This window comes from Macaca fascicularis, chromosome 13 (genome assembly GCF_037993035.2).
Source record: "Macaca fascicularis isolate 582-1 chromosome 13, T2T-MFA8v1.1".
NCBI classification, from domain to species: Eukaryota; Metazoa; Chordata; class Mammalia; order Primates; family Cercopithecidae; genus Macaca; species Macaca fascicularis.
This window is the reverse complement of record NC_088387.1, coordinates 48921924-48946605: the sequence shown is the minus strand read 5'-3', so window position 1 is coordinate 48946605 and position 24682 is coordinate 48921924. Positions and strand designations below refer to the sequence as shown.

Below are 24682 nucleotides of genomic sequence, written 5' to 3'. Positions count from 1 at the left end.
GGCCACAGGCAGGTAAGGGGCCCTCCGAGGGGCAGAGCCCCAATGTGGGGGCAGTAAACCCCATATACCCTCACCTCTTGAGACAAGAATCCCAACGGCAGCTGGCCCCGAGAAGATAGCAAAATTGGGAGTAGTTTTCAAAAGTTAAAGTGCATCAGATGGGCTGGGCAGCTGGTTAAAAATGCAAATGCCCGAGGGCTGCTTACAACCATGAAAGCCTGATTCAGTGGGCACTGGACCTGGAAATGTGCATTTTAATCAACCCTCCATGAGTCTAAGGTGGTGATCCCAGACCACACTTCTGACAAACCCTGGCCTTGGATGTTCCTGCTCAGGTATTAATAAAGATGCCATTACTTGCAAATCCTATGCTAGCAAAGGGGTCAGCCCTGGCCTGGCACGCAGTAAGTGCTCAGAAATTACGTGTCATTATTGCTGTTGTTATTGCTCATGTTACCTGCAGGAAGGTAGGATCCTCGTAGCCCACCTGTCCTCCAGCCATTCCCACTGGCCCAAACCGCAAGGTTTGTCCAGCTGCTAAATTTGGCCTGAATTAAGTTATTGGAAAGGGGAGTTTCCACAGGATTGACCAGCAGGACCAAGGTGCCTAAATCAAGCTCAAACCCCTCTGATCCTCCAACGCCCATCCAGCATCTCCATCCTCTCTCTCTACTCCATGCTAGTCCATGCTACTTATGCTAGTCCATGCTACTCCATGCTAGCCTGAGTAAGGCTGAGAGGGCCCTGAGATGAACTTCTCAAGCAAGACGAGGAGGAGCAGGGGACACAAGTCTCATTCTCCAAGCTTCACACAGGGCCCGGAGCCCCCGCTTGGAGGAGGCTGTGGAAGGATGGGGCTGCCCTCCTGTTCCAGTGGCAGTGACTAGAGGGTGTGGAGTCCCTGGAAGCACAGCCCCGAGGGTCCCTGCCCACAGCCCTGAGAGCAGTGAAGGGTGAGAAAGAGAGAAGCTCCCCCGCTGGCAGGTGAACAGCAGGCCATGGGCTCAGTCCTCGGGACCTGCTGGTGGGGACACTGGACAGACCCTCTTCCTGTGGGGCTGTGACCAAGGCTCCTCTCAGGGTGGCTGGCTGAAGTACTCAGCAGGAAAGAGGTCCAAGAAGCCCCAGGCCTGGGCTCCCAGCTCAGGAAGGAGGTAGGCCTGAGGCTGAAACAGGAGCCTCAGAAGCCCCAGTCCAGAGCGGGCCAGAGAGCAAACATAGCAGGCCACGGGGAGGGGAGCGGGGAGGAAAATGGCAAGGAGGGATGGGAAAGGCAGCTGGGAGAGTTAAAATATGCAGATGGAGAGATGTGCGAACACCTGGGAGAAAGGAAAGACCTGGAGCCCAGGGAGTAAAGGAAGCTGGGGGAGCGGACTCAGGGCTGTGGCCTGGACCTGGAGCCAACTCAGACTCAGCCTGGTGCCTCTGCTGGCCCTTCATTCCAGTGCCAGGGAGGCTGGGCTGGGGCTGAGCCAGCTAGAGCCCTCCTGATCCAGCAGCCCTGGGCCCAGCTTCCTCCTCAGCATGGTTGGTGCTGCAGGAAGGGTGTCAAGTGTGAACCCCTGGAGCACTCAGGGGAGCTGGAGGGTGGTGGAGAGGGAGGGATGGCACCCAGTGTACTGCACCCCCCCGAGGCAGCCCAGTGCTCTGGGCTGGGGATGGAAGCTCCTCTGCTTCTGACTTGAGATTCTTTACCTTTCTGTCTCAGAGTCAAGGCCAACTGAGCACACTGAGCTCCCACCTTTCTCTTCCCAGCAGGAAGCCCAGGGACCTTGGCTCCCAGAGTATCAACTGAGGCCAGAGGCGAAGCAAGGCAGGTCCCAGCCATGGCCGCCACACAACAGCTTGTCCCCCCATTGCTGTGCATTCCTTCAGCACTTGGAGCACAGTTTTAGTTTGCACTCCATTAATTTGCACATAGGCTGCTTTGTAAGTGTTCTTTTGTCTTTTTTCCTTGGCTGTCCCGACTCCCTCACCCAACAGGGGCTCCCCAAGGGTGGGGGCTGCCTTCCTCTTCAGCCTCCTCAGCGGAAGCCCTGCACTAGTGCCCCTGCACCCAAAGGCAGGGTGCGTGGCAGGGACCCTGCAAAGAGCCGAAGAGCTGCTGGATGGTGCAAAATGCAAAGCCCCAACAAACAAGGTGATGAAGGGGCAGTGTCCTCATTTTCCAGGTGGGAAACTGAGGCTGAGGGAGGCTCCACAACCACATCAGACTGGCAGAAAGAGGTGGAGCAGGAACCTAGATTTTGTTTTCCTACCAGAGCCTCAGCTCACTCTGCCACATTGCTCTGCCTCTCCTACCACACAGTCCCTGCACTTCCAGAGTACATGTGAGATTGGCAAGCCTCCAAGGTCACAAACTGGGTCTTAATTCATCTTCATCTTCTTGGGGGACCCTGGGCTGAACTTTTGTTTTCCCCAGGGACCCTCCAAGGAACTCCAGAGAAGGATCAATGAAACATGAGGCTGCCAACAGCACCAAACTCTGACCTCTTATCACCTTATCAGAGGGGCTCCTTTGGAGGCTGAAATGTGAGAGTATGTGGCATCCCAGACACTAGGGAGGTCCCAGGCTGGGCAGGTTCAGACCCAGAATAATCACCCCACTTCCCATGGATACAGAAGGGGGAAGGGAAGAGCGTGGTCTCTGGCTAGGGCTCCACCCCCAGGCCTGTGCCCACGGACCTAACTGAGGACAGGCATTTTTGTTTTCCTGCCCAAATGTTGCATTTCCCAAGACCACCCTGGCCTGCCACACCCCCTGATCCTGTGCCTAAAGCTGGACGACCAGAGGAGCACATCAGTGGAGGAACACACAAGCAGCTGGACAGCAAGACATCGAGGGGAGCACGCTGGCAGAAGGGCACACAGACAGATGCTGGCAGGCCACCAACTGGCAGAACGATGCGGAGTTTGGCTGGGGCAGTCAGAGGACAGCCTGGGCCACCAAGCAGCCCAACTCCAGGGGAAAACCAATCTCCCTTCTGGCTCCCCAGTCTGCTGAGAGCTACTTCCACTCAATGAAACCTTGCACTCAATCTCCAAGCCCATGTGTGACCCAATTCTTTCAGTACACGAAGGCAAGAAATCCCGGGATACAGAAAGCCTTCTGTCCTCGCGATACTGGGGCTTCAGCTGTAAACATTCACCCCCAGACACTGCGGTGGGGTCGGAGCCCCACAGCCTCCCCAACGTCTGTATGCTCCCTTAGAGGTTTGAGCAGCAGGGCCCTGAAGAAGTGAGCCACACCCCCATCACACTCCCTTTGAGGGGGACAAGGGAACTTTTCCTGTTTCACCATGACTCCCAAAGCCAAGTTTAAGCCCCCAAGTTAATGGGACACTAACCATCATTCCACTTTCTGCAAATATCTCTGCCAACTGGGAAGGCATCGCAGAGCATGTTTTCCCCCAAATTCTTGCAGAAGGACAGGTCCCTGGATGAGCACGGCTGACCCAGCTTCACACCCCACCCCCGCCTTCTTGTAGTTCTCAGGATAGCTGTAGGATGTGTTGGGAATGCAACATCTTGAGATAAGGAGGGCTTGTCTGGGACAGCCTGGGCTCATGTTCCCACCTCTTCTGGAACAGGATGTCCTGCAACACTTTAGCACAGCAAGCTGATGTCCCCAGGGAGGAAACCCCAGGGTGGAGTGCTCCCAGGCTCCCTCAGTTGCAGTGTGATGTGGTACGCGGGTGGAGGAGACTCCATCCTCCCTGGGCAGCTTTCTCGAGCCGTGGGGCACCAGCTTGCCTTGAGTGGTAGGCGTCCATTGTCCCCGAGGCCTATCTGTGAGTAATAAAGTTGGTTCGCTTGACTCGTGCAAGTGTTCTACCTCACTGGACTTGTGGTGCAAGTAACAGAGTAAGCGCTGCTCACTGAACCCGCTTCAGAATTCCAAGGTTCAGGACTCAGTCGTCTCAAGGACAGAAGAACCACCTTGCCCCGCTGGCTCCCTGTATGTACTTGCAGTCACTGGTATTCAGGGGCAACTTCAGTTCACGAAGGGGCTATGTATACGAGAGTCAGGGGCACGAAAGACCCTGCCCTGTTTATTTTTGTCTGTTGCAAACTTTCATACCACGCGAATTTTCTTAATCCCAGCGCTCACCATACCATGCCCATGCTCAGGAACCCCCAGAGCCTCTGCCCTCTTCTAGGGTGAGAGAGGGATCATCTCAGCTGGGCACACAGGACCCTTCCTCAGCTGGCCCCATGAGCACACTTCATTATGGCCAGGCTGGACACCTCAGTGTCCACACCACAAGCCTACACCCTGCCCAGAAAGCCCGCCCTTCCACAAAAATTCTATCCTGCTCTCTGGGTCGGCCACAGCCCCTCTCTGGGGACCAGCCCTCCTTGCTGCCGGTCCCACGGTGCTCCCTCTTCTCAAGGTCACCTTGGCCAAGTTCACACACTGCCTGCTCTCACCTGCAGCTGACCTGGGTAACGGGTCTTGCCCATCACCCTTATAAACACACAGGCTTCCTGAGATCAGACCCCAAATCTACTCTTCCCATTTCCACACAGGGCAGGGCTCAAACACAGGATTGTGGGTTGTGACCTGAAGATGTAAGAGGCAGCCAGTGTGGTTTGAAGAGACTAAGATTTGCAGCTGCACTCCTGAGCCACCACTGGCTCTGCTATTTCCTAGTACGTGACCGTAAGTGGATGATATAGCCTGTCTTTGCCTTCCTCTCCTCAGCTGTAGAATGAGGATATTATACTTACCTTATTGTGCTGTCCTGAAGGGAAATGAGAGGATTCATTCACTCACTCATTCATCCTTTCAACAAACACTTACTGAGCATCTACTCTGTGGCAGGAACTGTGCTAGAAGCTGGGCAGGGCAGTGAACAAAAAGATGGACGTGCCTCATGGAGATGACATTCTAGTAGAGCAGACAGAAAATGCACAACTAGAGGAACAATCTCAGATATGGATAAGGGCTGTAAGAAAAATAAAGGACTCAAGGGAAAGGAAATAGTGAGAAATGGTGACTTCTGATGGGGTGGTCAGGGAAGGCCTCTTTGAGGAGGCGGCATTCGGGCAGAAACCTGACTGAGAGAGGACTGCGATATACAAGTGCTTAATAAATGTCATTTGTTATTATAATTCATACTGTGGGAGTAAGAAAGTCCCCAAACAGGGAAGAATCCTTTGCCCCATAACCCCAGATGGAGTACCCCCTATCCCCGTCCTTATACCACACGCCCCCAATTCCAGCTGCTGTCTTGAGGTGTCCCCATGGGGTAGGGTCTCCTTGCTGTCAACTGACAAGCCACGGGTCTGTACCTCCAGGCTCCCTCCACCTAGGGGACCCTCCCCTGCCCCTTGCCTTCTCCCAGGGCCTGCCCTCTCCGGGCAGCCTTCCAGTCCGCCCCTTCAGTTTCGCACTTACTCATTTGTTAATAGAATCACTCCACTACTGTTATTATGCTCCCTCATTTCTTTACAGTCATGACAGATATGAGTGCTTGGAACATCCCTCTGAGGGGGCAGGAGGCTATTACTATTTGTATTTTACAAGCAGAGAAACTGAGGCTCAGTAAGGTGGTGATTTGCCCCACAGCAGATGCCTACCCGAATCTAGTCTTCCTACCTGAATCCTCAGACTCTGCCTTCACAAATGGTCCTGCACTATTCACTGAGAGCATGTGAGCCTATGTGCACACACACACACACCCCAGAACTGCCAGCTCCTCAGGGGAGGGCCAGCGCTGTCATCTTGGTATCCCTTGCGGCACCTAGCCCAGGGTCCTGCATAGTGAAAGTCCAAGAATTCTCACAGAGTGATTCCGTGGCACTACCTGGAGAGTCCAAGACGGAGCAAGACACCTTCCACCCTCTACACAAACTCAGGCAGGCTTCCTGCCGCCCCCTCATCCCTTGCCTGGGCCAGCTGGTTCCCCCTCCTTCTCCTCCTCCTCCCCCACAGTGGCCTCTCCATGCTGGCTGCCCCAACTCACTTCTCCAGCATGGACATGACGATCGGGGGTAGCACCAGGATGGGCATGGGCAGGACCACTCGCGTCAGCGCCGTCTCCAGCAGGGCCTGAGGGGCAGGCAGAGGCTGTGGTAAGAGGGGCCTGATGGCCGGGGACGGGACAGCACACCCACCCTAGGTGTGTGCCACCACAACACAGGTGTGTCTGAATGGCATTATTCATGGGATTGCTCAGGAAGCTGCATTCCACACAACCAAAAACACTGGTCTCCTTTTTTCTTTCTTTCTTTCTTTTTTTAGACAGAGTCTTGCTCTGTCTCCCAGGCTGGAGTGCAGTGGTGTGAACCCAGCTCACTTCAACCTCCGCTTCCAAGTTCAAGTGATTCTCCTGTCTCAGCCTCCTGAGTAGCTGGGATTACAGGTGCACACTACCAAGCCTGGCTAATTTTTGTATTTTTAGTAGGGAAGGGATGGGGTTTCGCCTTGTTGGCCAGGCTGGTCTCAAACTCCTGACCTCAGGTGATCTGCCTGCCTCAGCATCCCAAAGTACTGAGATTACAGGCGTGAGCCACCATGCCCGGCTTCCACTGTTGTTCTTACCACACACATTTGAGAAGAGCAGATTCCCACCACCTGCCACACGTGGGGAACACCCAGGCAGCCCCAGGAAAGGGCAGTGCTCAGGGAGGTGGTCGAGCACCCTGGGGATGGTGGGCACAGCCTCACATACTGTGTGCATAGGGGCTGGGGAGCAGCTCTAAAAGCAAGGCCGGCACACACAGCTGGGGCCTGTTGAGCCAGTAGGGCTCATGGAGCCAAAGGAGGACTGAGCTTCTGGAATTTACCATTTTTGTTGTTGGTGTTTTTTGTTTGTTTGTTTGTTTGTTTTTGAGACAGGGTCTTCCTCTGTTGCCCAGGCTGGAGTGCAGTGGCGTGATCTCAGCTCACTGCAACCTCCGCCTCCTGGGTTCAAGCAATTCTCCAGCCTTAGCCTCCTGAGTAGCTGGGATTACAGGCACACTCCACCACACCCAGCTAATTTTTGCATTTTTTAGTCGAGATGTGGTTTCGCCATGTTGGCCAGGCTAGTCTCAAACTCCTGACCTCAGGTCATCCGCCCACCTCAGCCTCCAAAATGCTGGGATTACAGGTGTGAGACACCACACCCAGCCTCCTTTTTGTTTTCTGTTTTTTTTTTTTTTTTAAATCTCTTAAAGACAAAGATTTGCAAGATCTTGTGTCTCTTGGCTCTGGATGAGTCTTTCTCAGTGACAAGAGGTTGGTTCTATAAGGGAGGTATGCTTCAGTAGGGCATCTGCAGGGTTTCCCTGAGGATCTGCCTGGGGCCTTGCTCCAGGGGCTCCCAAGGGATTCCTGGGGTAGCGGTGTCTGGGGCCACAGCACAGCTCAGTGGCAATTCTGAGCTCCGACAGCCACTGTGGTGAGTTCCTTTAACCCCACAAGCTCCGGTCCCCAGAAGAGGCTCCAGGAGCGGCTCACAGCCCACAGATGCCTGGAGTCCTTCCCCAGACAGCAAAGAACTAAGCAAGCCAGGCTGAAGGGAGCTCAGGCCGCCTGGGTTTCCTTGCTGTGTAATGCTGAGAGGAGTTATCACGGCTGTCCTCCCTCAGGGGGGTTGGGGAAAAAGAACAAGGCTGGGATAGGAAGTTGAGGACAGGTGGGAAACTGAGGCTAAATCCACTCTCATGATGGGCTCAGGGCTGAACATTTCTCCCATGGAACCTGGGCTCTTCATGGTCAGCCTCAGGAAGGACTGGGAGAGGCCCCTCTAGTCTCCAGAACACGTATGGGAATGACAGGAGGGTCCAGTGCCAGTGCAGGGAGCAGAGGATGCAATGTAGGCATGACACCCCCAACCCCTTGCCCTAAAAACCTTGGAGGGGCACTGACTTGGAGAGAGCTCTTCCTAGACCAAAGTCTGATTGAGAAGACCACATGACTGGGGTAAGGCTTGGGGCCCTCATGGGAGCTGATGAGGACAGTGGCTGGAACAGGGATGCATGCTCGACTACCTCATGGCTCCCCGCCAGCACCCACCCTGCCCCATGCCCAGCACAGAAGCCAGAGCCCAGGGGGCAGCAAGAGGAGCCACTAACCACCATCAGGACAAAGGCTAGGAAAGCAGAGGGAGATGTACACATGGACTGTGTTTTCTTTTTTTTTTTTTCCTTTGAGATGGAGTTTCACTCTTTCACCCAGGCTGGAATGCAGTGGCGTGATCTCGGCTGCAACTTCTACCCTCCGGGTTCAAGCAATTCTCCTGCCTGTGCCTCCTGAGTAGCTGGGATTATAGGTGCCCACCACCACGCCCGGCTAATTTTTGCATTTTTAGCAGAGACAGGGTTTTGCCATATTGGCCAGGGTGGTCTCGAACTCCTGACCTCAGGCGATCCACCCACTTTGGCCTCCCAAAGTGCTAGAATTACAGACATGAGCTACCGTGACCAGCCCGTGTTTTCATTTTTTAAACTGCAATTGCTAGAGTGGCTGAGCCTATGAAACCAGGGGTGAAAGAAGGTCTTGTAACAAAATATCCTCCAAACCTCTGCAAGCCTCAAATCCCTCGACCTCACGCACAGCACTCACTCCCAGGTGAGCTCTCACCTGCAGAAGTGCCTGTTAACCCAGAACCACAAACCACTGGCCTCCCAAGCTTTCCTTGGCTTACTCAAGAGGATGTGAAGGCCTGGGAGGCAGGGCCCTGGGCAGAGGGAGGGGGAAGAGAGCTCTGAGGGAGTCTCCTCTGCCCTCACCAATTAACACCTCCTCTGGGTGAGACAAGCTAGAAGCTGGGTCCTGAGGGGCTGCAACAAGAGACAGGGACTTTTCACGGCAGCAAGGGCATGTCCAGGGGAACAGGCAGGAGGCCAGAGGCCCAGACTCATGCAGATTGGAGGTGGCGGCAGGGTGAGAAGAGACATCAAGAGGCCAAAGCAAGGGTACTCCGGATAGAAGCCTGTGGAAGACACACGCTAAGGGAAAACTACTCCCCTCCCTGTTGCTGGCCTCCCCAACCCTGCAAGCCCCCAGACCCACGTGTCTGGCTGCGATCTTGGAGGAGCCCACGAGGTTGCCATCGCTGTCCAGGACATCAATCCCTTCCTCCAGCTCCCCATACCGCATCAGGACCACGTTGCAGATATTGGCACTGGCTGCAGAGAGAGGGGATGCAGAGAGCAGGATGAGGAGGAAGATGGCATTCCACCTGGAGGGAGGTCACTGCGCTCCTCCCTACCCAAGCCATGGGGCTCTGTGTTCAAATGCATGGGCAAAGCTTGGGGAAGGGGTGGTTCTGTTGTCCACCCGCCTATCAGCCTGCTGAGGGATCTGGGGGACCTTGGGAACCTGGTAAGCAGAAGTAGAAAAGAACAGGTATTAGGGAGGACACCCGTTCTGCCTCAGAAAGCGGCCACTTACCGAGGGATTGCTATCCTCCCCTCCAGGGCAGACTGTCTAGGCAGGCAAAGCGGGTGTCCATCTAGGAGGGCTCTCTGGCCTGAAGTTGCATCCCCCCTGACCCCGAGAGGCCTGATGTTCCACCATCAATGGGGCCCTTGGGCTGCCCCATCCTCTTGAACTGCCTGTCTCACATCCAGCCCCTCCAGTCTGTGAGTGAATCAAGTTCTCAGAAATTTGCCTCCCTGACAGCAGGTGCCAGAGAGGCAGAAACCTCAGTGTTCACCCAGCACCACCCCCTCATCATATGGATGGAACACTGAGGCTCAGAGAAGAGTGACTTATTTGAGGTCACACAGCAGAGTGGGACAGAGCAGAAAGGCTACAGCACCTCTGCCTCTGAATACCCAGCGGGGCAGGAGGGTTGGGGGGAGCGGCGGGCTGAGTTAAAGGCAGACCTTCTCCATTCTTGCTTCCTATGGTTGAATTCCTGCCTTTGGCTAGGCCCCTCCACCATCTGAGATCTTGGGGACCTGGGCTGAGGGGAGGGTTCCCGGCTCCTTAGTGAAGCACTGGTTGGTGAAGTCTGGGGCCACCAGACTAGCTCAGGGATCCTCTCTCTGCTCCCCCAGTCTGGAACTCACACGACGGGGCCAGGCCCCGTGGCCCGGTACAGTGTGGGTGTTGACCCCGCCTGAACTCTCCCAGCCCTGCTTCAGGATGGAAGTGGGGGGACCTGGGAAGGGTGGGCAGGTGGGGAGTGGGGGGTGACAAATGCGGAGTCTGCCTGCTTCACTCCTCCCCCCAAAGCGCCTTGCTGTGTTTAAAGTTTTAATTTTTGCTAATTAATGTCAATTAATTTTGTATAATGAGTGTTTAATTTTGGGGAGTGTGTGAGCCTGGGAGCGACTGCAGTTCTGGGCTGTGAACGCTGATTAGCATCAACACCTGCTGCTTCCCCCTCCCTCCAGTGGGGGGGGCACCAGGGTTTGGGGAGCTGGAGGGTGGCGGGGCCTAGTGGGCAGGCGGAGTGGGAGGGAGACCACAGATGCTCCTGGGGCCTGAGCCAACAAGCGGTCCAGGGTGCTCACAGCTGGGGCACAGGGTTCTGTGGGTGATGTGTGGCTTGAGACCCCGGGGGCCTCAGTCGCCTGTTTCGTTAAAATGGGGAGGTGGAATAAACAGGGGAAGACCGAGAGGCTCTGCAGTCTTTGGAGAAGAAAAGCAGGAGACCAAATACAGTTCTAAAATGTATTTAGAGCACACACGCCATCTTCGAGTATCTCTTCTGCTACCACCGACGCTCAGCGCAGTGGGAACCATGGGCAGTCCCTCTGCGTCCCGGGCTCTCCTGCCCCACAACAGGCATGCTCACCTGCCCTAAAGAGCCGCTGTCTGCCAGGGGCGGTTTTGTGGGGCATTTGGCCATGTCTGGGGGCATTTTCAGTGACTGAGATCTAGGGGTTGGGGGTTGCTGCAGGCATCTGAGTGGAGAGAGGCCAGGGGTGCTGCTAAACATCCCGCAAGGCACAGGACAGTCCCCTCACCAAAGGATCATCTGGCCCCCAAATATGTCAACATTGCTGACATTCAGAAACCCTCGTTTTCACCATAGGCAGCGACAGACGGAATTAGGAAGCTGAATCCAAGGTAAAGGAGATCTGGTTAGCAGGGCATGACCAGGAGGGGTTGGGAGCCTGGGTTTGGGGCCATCGGGCTTGGGTTCCAATTCTGGCTCCATATCTCTCCCCACTCAGCCCCAGGCGCCCAGGGCTCAGGGCCCAGAAGGGTCCCCCAGGGTAGCCTTGGGAAGCAGCCACCTGGCCTCTGTGTTAGTGGTACGCCCTCTAGTGGCCATAGGGAGGCTATGCATCCCCCATGCCCTTGGGGCTGCCAGGCTCTCGGTTCCCAGGAGACCTGAGAAAACCATTGAGAGGATAGTGTGGTTTTCTGCCCTGAAAGGCATCAATCCCAGCCCTCTGAGGAAGCTGTCCACCATACCACCACCGCCGCCACTCCCGGAAAGGCAAAGATACAGGAATGTGGTCCAGGAGATGAGCATCCTGCTAAGGTCGGGAGCTACCAGCTCACTCTGGGGACTTGAGCCATTGCCACCCCAACCCCACCTCGGCTTCTCCTGGCATAAAAGGAGGGGCAGAATTTAAGGTCTCCACAGGATTTCTGGGTGCTGGCTGAGCTCACACAAAATGTCAGCCTCTGCACCTGTGCCCATGCCAAGTCAGGGGAAGCTGGGGACAGCTGAAACATCTCTAGCCCCGATTTTGTGTGTGTATGCACAGGGGAGACAAAGAGAAGAGAGAGTGTGGATCTGGAGGTGGTGGTGGACCAGCCCTGACTCACAATGGCATCTCACTCCCTTCTTGTAATCTCCAAACATTAAACATGGGGCGAGCAGGACAGCTTTGGTTCAAACATAAAACCACTGAGATGAAAGATGAAGCATGAAAGGAAGTGAAAACCCAGCTTCCTTCCCCTCATCCAGCCCCTCCAGGACATTTCTGAAGCTGCCTGGATGGAAAAAAGACAGAGAAAACCCTAAAAGTCATCTCAGAATGATGGTACTCCCCCAGGCTCCTCCCTTGAAACAGGCAATTCTTACAGCCTACATAGATGGCACATGACCTACATCTCTTCTGTTGACTGTGTGCATTGGTTGGCCTTTATTGAGCACCTACCGTATGCACAGGCTACCAGCCATCCATGCCCTTGAGCAATGGGAATGCCAGCCTGTTATAGTGATTTCATTTCCATGAGCTCATCTCGAACTTTGAATTCTGCCATATCCTTTTCAAACTGTCCCTGATCCTTCCCATCCCACTCCTGGCAAGTCCAGCTCCTGTGACAGGGACACTGAGAGCCTAAGCAAATGATACAGAGAGAGACAGAGAGAGAAAGAGAGAGAGAGAAAAAAAAGAAAAAACAGAGACAGAGAGAGAACGAGAGCACGCACAACCCTGGGGCACGGGTCTCCTCTCCAACACACCAGCAAGATCTACTATTGATGGTATCAGCAGGTTCATTAAGCAGCCTGTTAGTGATGATGTTAAGGAAGCTGGCACATTTTCAACTCAGATTGACACCATTCAAGACTCAGGCATAACTGATGTTTGAGCAGCAATGTGGGAGATGTCAAGGAATGAGAGAGAGAAAGAGAAGGAGAGAGAAAGACATTGCTTCTTGATGATGGCAAGCTCAGTGTTAAGTCCTGAAGAGAATTTGCTCTTGCCTGCTGCAGATGTTCTCACATCCGACCCATTGCGATGCAAAATCATGCAGATTGTGAAAAGCTAATGAAGCACCCAGTGTAAAAGGGGCAGTGTGGGGAGGAAGAAAGAGCAGTAGACAGAAAGACAAATGTGCAAGAAAGTTCTCCAAAAGATCACAGGGGAGCCTGCCCCCTGAACTAGGGCAGGAATAGACAAGCAGATCAATGCAGTGCACTAGTCCTGTAACACACCCATCTGTCGGGGAAATTAATTGGTGGTAAAGCAGTTCTATCAACTCACAGGGAAAGGACCATCAGTAGCAATGGGCTACTGATTTGGGGAAAATAAACTACATAACTCCTCAATTCTACAATGCACTTTCCCATATTTTAATGTTTTAAAAACCATGATGTGCCTTACAATGAAAGTTGGCAGAGAAGGGAACCTTACCTGCTACTCAACACAATTGCCTGTACGTGTGTGAATTCAGCCATGTGTAGAGGTACCCATTCATTCAAGTGTCACCTCAGCTGACCACAGCAATCCATACAGAATTTGAACTTAAACTTAGATTCCTAATTGTTGCCTAAAACATCTTTCTAAAACTTACACTATAATGGAGCACGGACATGAAAAGTTATTGTACATGCAGAAGATCGTCTGCCAGATACCAGGCAATGCAATTAAAGACAGTAGAAATTGCCAAACCATAGATAGCTACCCTAAAGAAATGCTTGCCCATATGCACAAAGAGACATTTACAAGGATGTTAATTATAGCACTGTTTGTAAGAGCAAATAATTAGAAACAACCTAAATGTCCACCATTAGGGAACTCACATGGGAAGATCTCCAAAACAAACTGTCATGTGAAAAAAGCTACTGACTATGTACATGATGATTTACTGTATGTAAAGCCCTGTAATTGGCATATGCACATACATGTGTGCGTAAATCCACAGGTAATGTTTTGGAAGGTTCACAGCTCACAGAGTGGTCTGCTTGGGGAAAGGAATTCAATTTGAGAATTAGGGGTTGTTGAAAGACTTCCACTTTTTTACACCAGAATTTTTCTATAATATTTAAATTTTTACAGCGAGAATATAATCATGTTTCATTTACCCAAAAAGTAAAAAAAAAAGAAAGAAAGAAAAAAAAAAACCTGCCAAACTTCTTGAAGAAGATCACACAAATTTTAAAGCCAGCAGGGATTGACGTAACCTAGTCATGGGTCCACACTTAGGTACCTACGACATGTCGGCTTCCTAAAGAAGCTGATTAATTTCAGGAATATTTTTTCTTCAAGTAACGAACAAATATGAGACACAAGTATAACCAAATCAGAAATGCAAACAAAAATTCCCAATATTCTTTTATATGCTTTGAAATTATACCATTCATCTTAAACGGGCTAAAGGAGTCGAGATTAGAAACAGGACTACAAAAAGCAGTGGTGGCCACGATGCTGTGTTTAAAAACCAATGCCCAAAAAAGAACAAGAAAATGTGAAGGAGGCTTAGACTCCAACTCTGTGGTACTAAAGAAAGTGACTTGTATTGAATGTGTAAGTGAATGCTTGCTTATTCCTTCCAATGGACACTAACTATAGTTCTCTTCTCTTCTAAGAGGCTATTATGTTAATACCTCTTATAACTCAGGCATCTTAGAAACGCAGCATTCAAGATTGATTTAGAAACTATACTATAAGAAATGGGGACCTGGGAAGTGATATTCATTACATATGATAAACAAAGGGCTACTAATCTTAAGTTATGGAGGGTCATAGTGACTGACTCCCAAGAGCTATTCTACCCCCCAGAGATTAGTCCAAACTAATAGTAATAATCCTCCCACGGGCAGTGACTGATCAAGGAAGAGGCATGTGACCCGATTTCAGACAACCAGGAATGTCTGCTGGGGACTTCTGGGGAAGGTCTCCTCCCATCTAAGAAGGGGTGGGAGGCAGGCAGAGCCTGTTGTCCTCTGGACACTGGGTCCAGATGTGATGCTTGGAGCTGCTGCCGCCGTCTTCCACAAGCCTGAGATGAAGCCCACCGGGAGGCCAGCAGAGCAGCACTGGGGGAAGCACCCTGGATGCCCCACCTGACACTCGCCCTTTGTAAGGTAATAGACTCCCTTATTCTTTAAACCCTCAACACAAACTGTTGGTGCTAATTTCAGCCAAAAAATCCATACGATGTGTAAGAGCTTTAACAATTATTAAGAAAAATATATGGTGATCAAAATCATAGAAAAATATATGAGTAGGCAATTCATAAAAGACTGAAAAACTAACAAACATGAACCCAATCTTACTAATAATCAAGGTTAGGTTTCTAGATGTGAGGGAAAAAAATCTGCAGGAGTTCCTCATAGGTTTTGGAGGCTAAACCTCATTGGTTAAAGGGTTTACAAATAGCTATTCCCAGCCTGTGACTTGTTTTTCTCACAACATGGTGTCTTCTGTCATATAGTTTAATACATAGTCAGATAAAGAATTCTTCCTGGTAGATACATTTTGTGTTGTTAAGAAACTCTAGGCAGGGCACGTGCCTCACGCCTGCAATCCCAGCACTTTGGGAGGCCGATGTGAGTGGATCACTCGAGACCAGCCTGCCCAACATGGAGAAACCCCATCTCTACTAAAAACAAAAAATTAGTCGGGTGTGGTAGTGCATATCTGTAGTCACAGCTACTGAGGAGGCTGAGGCAATATAATCGCTTGAACCAGGAGGCGGAGACTGCAGTGAGCCAAGATTGCACCACTGCACTCCAGCCTGGGCAACAGAGAGAGACTCTGCCTCAAAAAAAAAAAAAAAAAAAAAGAAAAAAGAAAAAGAAAAAGAAACTTTACGCATACTCCAGTGTTCATCTATATTTTCTTCCAAAGGTTTTAATTTACTTTTCACATTCAGGCGTTTAATCTATCTTGAATTTGTGGATGGTATGAAATAAGGATATCCTCTTGCTCTCTCTTCTGTTTGGAAACCCAAATGTCCAATAAAGTTAAGAAAAGTTTCCCAACCATACTGGGAACTGGAAAAATGCAAATTAAAATGAGAAATAAACCAGTTCAGATGAACAAATTTTACTCTTTTTTTCAGATGTAGTCTCACCGTGTCACCCGGGCTCGAGTGCAGTAGCACAATCTTGGCTCACTGCAACCTCTGCCTCCCAGGTTCAAGCGATTCTCCTGCCTCAGTATCCCAAGTAGCTGCAATTACAGGTACCCACCACTATGCCCAGCTAATTTTTGTATTTTTAGTAGAGATGGGTTTTCACCATGTTGGCTAAGCTGGTCTTGAACTCCTGACCTCAGGTGATCCACCCGCTTCAACCTCTCAAAGTGCTGGGATTACAGGTGTGAGCCACCACGTCCAGCCCAGATGAACACAAATTTTAAGAGATCGATAATATCAAATATTGAAGAGGATGTAGGGAAACAAAAATTCATACCCTGCAGGCTGAGTAAACGCCCGTATGCCCATCTGGCAATATTTAATAAAGCTAGAAACATGCATACCCTCTAATGTGTCCATTCCATGTCTGGCTACACACCCTAGCCTGGAGATTCCCAGCACTGGCTGCACAAGTGAAACCAAAGCTGAGGCAGGGTCCAGATCTGTTTTGTTTTAATTCCCCAGGTGATTATAATACAGAGGAAGGTTTGAAAACTTTTGCCCAGGAGAAACTCTTACTCATGTGCACATGAGCTGTTTAGAGCACAAGGTTGTTTAGAGCAGGACTGTATAATAATGAGAGACTGGAAACAACCTAAATGTCCCCAATTAATCACCTGTGGATGGCCACAGAGTACAAATGCCTATGGCAGCTGAAATGAATGTATATGTATTAACATAAATACATTTCAAAACCACAACGAAAGGCAAGTTTCAAAAGGATATGTACAGTATAGTACAGTTAAAAAATTCATGAACAATACAATTGATGGCTTATGATACATGCACATATGCTAAAATATAAAACCTAAATGGTAAGCATACACTAACTCCAGGTCGGTGCCTTCTGTGGGGAGAGAAAGAAACCAGAATCAAGAAGGCGGAGGGTTTTGAGTGTATCTAACGTTCTCTTTCTCTATTTCTTCAATTTTCTATGTTAATAGAAAAATTTCATAATTAAAAAAACAGGCCGAGTGCAGTGGCTCATGCCTGTAATCCCAGCACTCTGAGAGGCCGAGGCGGGTGGATCACCTGAGGTCAGGAATTCAAGACCAGCCTGGCCAACATGGTGAAACCCCATCTCTACTAAAAATACAAAAATTTGAACATCTAATCACCTCTTACCCCCAATACAAAAATCACCCGTAATCCTAGCTACTCAGGAGGCCAAAACAGAAGAATCTGCCTCCCAGGAGGCAAAGGTTGCAGTGAGCTGAGATCATGCCACTGAACTCCAGTCTGGGTGACAGAGCAAGACTCTGTCTATAAATAAATAAATAAATAAATAAATAAATAAATAAATAGAAAATAGCCATGGAACAAACTATTGTGGCCATTAAGGAGAAGTTAGAATTTTATGACTGCCATGGAAAGACATCTAAAATTGACTGTGAGGTTAAAAAGCAGTTTACAGAATAGTGTATATATATATGAACCCATTTGTATTAAATTACATTTATATAAACATATTTACACTATATATAGATATAATGGGCAGAGATTCATATACTTTTAGATGTTAACTTGAATTTGGAGGGATATACACTAAATGACTCTGGAGAGAGAAGTAGGATTGCTTATTCTATTATGTATTATCAGAAAGAAACAGAGCCATTTTCATTAAAACAAACAAACAAGCACTCTAGTAGCAAGCATGAAACTTCAGTTGCTATTTTGGCTCAAGACTGATGTTGGACTAAGTACTTCCAGATTCTACTTCCTCATCTGCAAGAAGTGGGAGGTAACGCTGGCCTCCCCTCCCCTCTTCTCTCTTCTCTCCTCCCTCCCCCTCTTCCTTCCTTCCACCGTTGTGGGCAACACAGTCAATGATTCAAATGGTGTAAAAGGGGAAATAATAAAAAGTAAGTCTCCTTCCCAACCCTAAGCTTCATCCCTTCCCCAGAGGCAACCATTGTAGCCAGGTTCTCACGTCCCTGCCCGGGGAAGGTTTATGCATTGAAAATATACATGTAGGCATATTACCACCTTTACACACTCACACATACTCTCTCCCTCACACTCGAATCACAGCAGAATACAACCCCTCTGCCTTTAAGACAGTGATGATTATCAAATAAGGATGCATGCCCTCATATTTGCTCGATTTCACAAAAATCCCCATTATTCCATCTGAGAGGCAGTGTTAAGTAAGCAGCACAAATTTTCTTTTAAGTAGCTTGAGAATTTGGGGAGAGTTTCACAACCCATATTGAAGTGTCACCGACTCAGGACCGGGAATTTCTGGACTGAAAAATCAGCCTGTAAGTCTAGGTGCAGGCTGACTTGGAAGTTTGGAATCTCTTAATATGATTCCTGCTAATACATCCATCTTTTTAAAAAGCCCCTTTTTATCACAGCTGCCTCTTAGCTTGAGATTCTTCAATGGTTCCCCGTCAACCAAAGATAAAGCTCAAACCCCGAGCTAACACTCATAGCGCCAACATGCCCTCCTCTGTTCCCCAGCAGGCCAGCCCAGCCCAGCCAGGCCCCCTGCTCCCTTCTGCATTCCCCTCCTGCACAGCCCCTCCCTCCCTCCGCATTACACTTCCCCACTTTCTCTGCCTCTGGGCGTCTCTACCTTCTGGATTTCAGGAATTATAAAACCCTGGAACTGGAAGGCCATTTACGCAACAAGCACTTATGGAGCACCTACTGTATGCCAGCTCCCGAGCAAGCTGCTTGGAAACAGGTGCCTTGGTCATGTGCGAGTGCCCCTCACAGCTTCTGAGGCCTGTCTGCTGATCAGACATTTCCCTCAAATCCAGGGGTCAGGCAGTTCATTTCAATAACAGGCTCTCAGTTTTTTCAGAAGATCCTGTCACTCTCGTGGCGTTACCACTTATCAGAGCTACTCTTGACGTGTACAGCCAGAATTAAACAGACTCCTTTGTTCTTGGTGTTCTATCTTTAGTAATGCAGCTGAAATCTGAGTGAGCATCATCAGAGGCACATGCCACACCAGGGACCCATTCTGAGCACATGGCCCACGAGACCCCTGGGTCTCTGTCTTGAGAACTTCAGCCAAGTCAGGTCTTGGCACCCTATCACTTGTGCACCTACATTTTTTGAACAGCAAGACTTACATCAAACCTTGTGAGATCTCATCGGCCCACCTCAACAGATCTTTTTAGATCCTGGTGCTCTTGCCCATGAATTCACAATCCCTGCCAGGTTGGTGTCCCTGTTTCTTGAATGTGAGCCACAGGCCTCCTCCATCCAAGGCAGTCAAAATAACTGAAGGGAATGAAACTGAAAACAGAGCCCTGGGACACTAGACACTTCCCTCTGGCTGCCTTGGACCCACTGCCTGTGTCCTCTGGGGTCTGACACACACCAGGGGCCCATGCCAGTTCTGAGGCTGCCACCGATTCCAGCACCCAGCCCAGCCCAGCCTTCCACGGCTCCTCAAAATCCACACCACCACGCCCACATATTCCCTTGATAACATGATCTAATTATCCTGTCCCTTTTTTCAACAAACACCCTTTCCCGACATAATTCAGTTCATATTAAATTCCTAAAATCGCAGAGGTGATGGAAGGTGATTGAGAGAGATTATTGAATGGGTTTCATCCTCTATAAAACTTTATTGCCCTTATCACTGGAACTTTTGTGTTTTTTTTTTTTTTGTGCCATTTGAACATCTAACCATCTCTTACCCCCAAAGAACAAGTTCCCTGATGGCAGGAATGTGCCACCCCTGATTGGGGCAGGAGGAACAGAGTAGAGCTGGAAAAGGATCAACATTTAAGAGGTGCTCATGCTACGCTGGGAAATTGACATGTTTAATCCCCATGAAAACTTTGCTTAGAGATACTAGTATCCCGTTTTATAGATGGGGCCACCATGGCCTGGAAAGGTTGGATAATCTGCCCAGGATGATCTGGAAAGGGGTGAGCTCATTGGTCATTCGCCCTAGGCCTGCTGACTAAGAGTAGACCACAGTGATGGTAAAAATGTATACAAGAAAACAGAGCACTCAAAACCAACTTTAAAAAGTGGAAAATGTTCAGAATAAATATCCAGGTAGCTACAGAATCTGGCCACCACTCTCATCAAGGTGAGGTTCTGCTGCGAGAGCCTCATCTCAAACCTTTTGTGCCAAAGCACTCGTTTGATCATTGAATAAACCCACACTGAGCACCGACTGTGTGCCAGGCACCGAGGGGGCTGAGGGTGGTGGTGGATGAGATCCAGTCCCTGTCTTGGGGCACTCACTGTCTAATGGGGGAGGCAAGCTTGGAAACAACATGGGCAGTCCCCAGATAGACATCAGCACACACGGGTAGCTGCTGTCTAACCCTGGCTGGGATTCCCAGCGAGGGCTTCCAGAGGAGATGGTGTTTGAGCCGACTCACAAAGGCCTGGCAGTCGATGGAGGGCAGAGGGTGGCTTGAGGTAGTGTGAAGAGCAGGTATCCAGACATCAGGGCCACATGCAAAGGCCCAGGGCCCAGCAAGAGGGAGGAGAGGAGGATGGCAGGATTCTCCAGGGCTGCAGTGGGGCACAGGAGAGGCAAGAGCAGGGCAGGTCAAAGAAGGGACTCCTGGCATCCAGAGGTGCCTGAAGGGCGTGGATGCCACATGAAGCACCATTGACCTTGATGGAGGGACCTTGATGTCACAGGGCCCAGGACAAAGCTGCCACAGGTGCACGCTGCTGCCTCCTGCTTACAGGGGATGAGGCCTGGGGAGCTGAGCTCTGACCTGGGGGTAGGCCCTCCAGACTTGGGCAGCACTGCCATGGCCACCTCCTAGACGGAGAAAGCAGGGTGGACTGAGCACAAAGAGGGAGCAGTGGAGAGAAGAGGGGTTCAATGACACAAACACCCGTGTGGACTTGGGGAGAAGGGGGTGTGGACATCGGGGAGCAGGTTTGCCACGCCCGTGAATGAACAGAAGAGCTTCTCCCAAACAGTGCCAGGACACTCTGGGCGACGGATTCACCGGTGAACACAGAGATCTTTTCATGGCAATACAATGCATTCTGACATTTAACGTAAGAGACTGCTGGGGACGGCACAGGAAGAAGTCATTTCTCAGCAAGGAGCTGCTGAGGCTGGCATTTCCGGTGCCTGCAGGAAGCTTGTTCTCCTTGGAAGGAGCAGCTGGCTGATGCCGAGGCTCGGGCCTCCCTCATTGGGAGCTCAGGGCCTAGCTGGGGGTCTTGATGAGCACATGATACAATCACTGCCTGTTCCCTGCTTTGAGTGGATGTAGCCAGGCAGCCTGGAGTGACCTTCAGGGCTTCCTGCCCTCCCCATGCCCACACCTACCCGGAGTCTAGAGGGTCAGCTTTATAGATGTGCTTGCTGAGACAACACCACAGTCTCCACCTCCCTAAAGCCCCTGCCCCACCCATTACTGTCAATAAGATGTGTCTATTCCCCTGGCCACTGCCCCTCTGGGACCCGGGACCTGGCCCTCCTTCCTGCTGGTAACTGCTCCCGGTACCCCTCCCCCAAGGCCCATCAAGAAGCCTGTAGGGCCGGCAACCCCTGGAACGGACTATGCTCACAGAGACTGGTGGCTGGACCTGGGGGTGTGTATTTTTCCAATGCCTCTTCTACTGACCTTTAATTACACTGTTTGCCCAGCTTCCCAAACCATTAACTTCACCTCGCAGCAACCATACGTCAATTAACAGAGGGCCTGCTCCGAGCTTGAGCTCCTGAACACAATTAGGCGTGACAGTCCACAAATAAGAAAGAACTGGAGAATTAATTAAGGTCTAAGCAAATTAATTACCAGTCCCCAATCGATTCCGATGCCAGCACACATGCTCCTGGGCTCACTGTCTTTCCTAACATCTCCACGTATAAATAGAAACTGAGATCTCCCACACGATTGCTGTTCTAGACCAGGGGCACAGCATAGCCCTGAAACCACCTCTCTCCAAGGGGAGAGAAATGGCTGCAGTGAGCATTCCAGGGCTTCCCACGTACTCAGCACATGTGTGTGTACACGCATCAGTCATGTGACACAGGCGTGTGCACACACACACTCTGAAAAACTAGGGGGGGAACCTGGAGGCAGAACAGGGAGGATACTGCGTAGCCTTGGCTGCCTCTGGGCCACACTGCTCAGTTTCTCAGCTATAGGGGTGAGGGGTTATCTCAGAGGGCTTGAAATAGCCCTGGGCTGGGCCTGGGAGGGCTGGGCTCTGGCCAGCTCAGTACCACTTTCAGCAAGTCTGACTTTGTTCATTCTTCTGTAAGAAGGTGATGGCATGCTCTGCCTTCAGACCCTCCCAGCACAGAATGAGGAGAACCGAGGGAGGAGAGAGGCCTGCTGGAGAACAAGAGGGGAGCTGTGCAGCACCCAAGAGCTCTGCAAACCTCAAGGAGGCCTGCAGTCACAGAGGTCCTGGTGGGAAGGGGCTGAAGGAGGGTCTCATCAGAGGCCTCATTTCCAGATGAGGAGACAGTGGGTAGAATGGGGTGGGAGTGGTGGAGTTCGGTGTGGGGTCCAGGTGCGTGTGTCTCAGGCCACTCTTAGGCAGTGTGTAGCCCACCTCCCAGGCTTCAGGCTGGAGCCTGCAGAGGAGCTGGCAGAGCCTTGGGAAGAAGAAATTGACTCCTGGGGCTTCCTTGTTCCCTAGAGCTTGAGTTCCCAACCTGCTCAGAAGTGTGAGAGTCTGGATGTGGCCTCTGACCACAGGGCACAAGCTTCTTCAGGACCCCCCATCACCCTGAAGACCCCCTTCAACTCCACCCACATCCCAACAACAGGGCTTAAATATGATCACTGCCACTTTCCCCAGCCACCTTCCCCTGTGCACTCACTGCTCAGTGAGTCCTGTCTCTGCAAGCAGCCTAAAGGGACAGAGGACCCTCCATGAGGTCAAGCACAGCCTGAGCCAGCTTCTTGGTCACCTTTAACGGTGGCCCAGCCAGGTCTGGCCTGGCCTGCCTCAGAGAACTGGAGTGAACTCCGGGCAGGACCTAGGCCCTGCCAGCACCCGGTGCAGCTTAGGGATACTCTGGATAAGGTGCAGAGAGGCCAAGTACAGGGACTGGACAGTGGCCTGAGAGGACCAGCGGGCTTTGAGTCTCTGGTGGGTAAGGGCCATACCTAATCATCTCAAAACTGTGTCAGCATTGACTAGGGCAGTCCGCAAGTGCCCACTTGCGGATAAGAGGGATGGACATGGGGACTAGAGAGATGGAAGCCTGTGGTGGGGGAGGGGAGGCTGGGGCTGGGGCAGAAGGCAGGCAGGCACCCAGCCAGGACTCAGCAGCCAGGCAGAGGAAGAAGCCACAGAGGGCCTGCCTCTCCCTGGATCCCAGCGAGCTAGGACTGTCACCGCTACAAACCACATTATGCAAGCTGCGAGGGATGTTCAGGATCTCAAGACTACAACAGTGGCTGCACCTGTGCCAGCAGCTGAGGCCTCATTCCCAAAAAGAAGAGGGGAGGGGAATTGCACTGGAGTCTGAAGAGGGGCAGGTCAGAAAGTCTCAGACCCAAAGCAGGGACCCTCCTCCTGAAACAGTCCCAGAGAGGTTAAGACCACGCCAAGGTCACACAGCAAGATGGCCAGTAGGGCTGGAATGGGCCCCCGGCAAAGTTCTTATCTAAAGCTTGGCTAAGGACAGATTACATCTTGGCCGAATCCCAGATCCAGCCCAGTGCAGCCGAGCGCTGCCCCTTCTCAGACTGCATCTAACCCTCCAGGCTGAATGGCCAGGAACAGCAGTTGGGCAGCCGTGTTTGCTTTATTAGGCCTCCTAACGAAGTCAGATCTAAAGGGTTATTCCATTAATGGCCCACGACAGAAATAGCTGAAAGTTCATTAAAAGTGTGGCGTTGCTATAGCAATTATCTGGGCTGGCTGAGGCTAAGCCAGGTGGCTGGTTCTGGGAGTTCATTAGTCTCCGGGTCATCCAGGGGTGGGGCTGCCCAGCAATGACCTCTCACCCTCTCACAGGGCTTTGCGAGTGCTTCAAAGCACCTTCCTCTCAGTGGAAACTGGTTTGTGGCCTCACTTGCTCCTCCCAGAGCTCTGGGCTATAGGAAGGTGGGTACTGGTACCCGCATTTTACAGATGGAGAAGCAGGGCCCTGGAGATGATGATCAGAGTCAGGACCATGAGCCTGGGTCTGACTCCGGCTCTTCAGACCGTGCCTTGGTACCACAGAGGTCACAAGTCCTCATGCCCTGTGCTGGCCTGTCCCCACTGTTGTCCTCTGGCACAGATGGGGAGCTCTGCTGTTATGGTTCAAGCACTAGTTTACCCTTCTCTTTTGACAACTATGCACTGCCTTACGCTGTTCTCAATACCAAAGGCTTGAAACCTAGACTAGCAGAAGCTTTCAACCTTCTCTTGTGCCAGGAACCACTCTGGCTTCACTCTGGTGAAGCCTATGGACCCCTCTCAGAATAATGTTTCTAAATGCATAAAACAAAACACATAGGATCACGGGGATCATCCTGAAAGAAATTACCAAAATACTGTGATATAGTAATAGATGTTTTTTGGGTTTTTTTTTTGGTTTGGTTTTGTTTTTGAGACAGAGTCTCACTCTGTTGCCAGGTTGGATTGTAGTGGCATGATCTTGGCTCACTGCAACCTCCAACTCCCTGGTTCAGGTGATTCTCCTGCCTCAGCCTCCTGAGTAGCTGGGATTACAGGCCTGCACCACCACACCCAGCTAATTTTTGTATTTTTAGTAGAGATGGGTTTTCACTATGTTGACAAGGATGGTCTTGATTTCCTGACCTTGTGATCCACCTACCTCGGCCTCCCAAAGTGCTGGGATTACAGGCGTGAGCTACCACATTCAGCCTAGATGCGCTTTTTAACTAATGAATTAAAAACAAGGTCTATCAGTTGATGTATTAAACATGAATTAGTGGACAGGCACGGTGGCTCACGCCTGTAATCCCAGCACCTTGGGAGGCCAAGGCAGGT

General features: G+C 51.0%; 1 protein-coding gene across 27 annotated transcripts in view; it reads right to left on the bottom strand.

Moving 5' to 3' along the window:
- Positions 1–24682, bottom strand: part of SFXN5 (sideroflexin 5) — a 130834-nt gene that overhangs the window by 20077 nt on the left and 86075 nt on the right. For 9 of the 27 annotated variants that reach the window (XR_012422200.1, XM_065526953.1, XM_065526958.1 and 6 more), the window contains 2 exons: positions 9005–9120; positions 5970–6055 (listed from right to left, as the gene is read on the bottom strand). The exons of 2 other annotated variants lie outside the window; for them this stretch is intronic. Coding sequence is in view for 19 of the 25 variants with exons in the window: in XM_065526953.1 (XP_065383025.1) it covers positions 5970–6055; positions 9005–9120 (202 nt within the window). In the remaining 6 variants the exon portion in view is untranslated. Of the gene's footprint in view, positions 1–4804; positions 4892–5969; positions 6056–9004; positions 9121–24682 lie in introns of all 27 variants that reach the window. 16 more of the 27 variants (XR_012422203.1, XR_012422202.1, XM_065526955.1 and 13 more) reach the window with 4 other exon arrangements.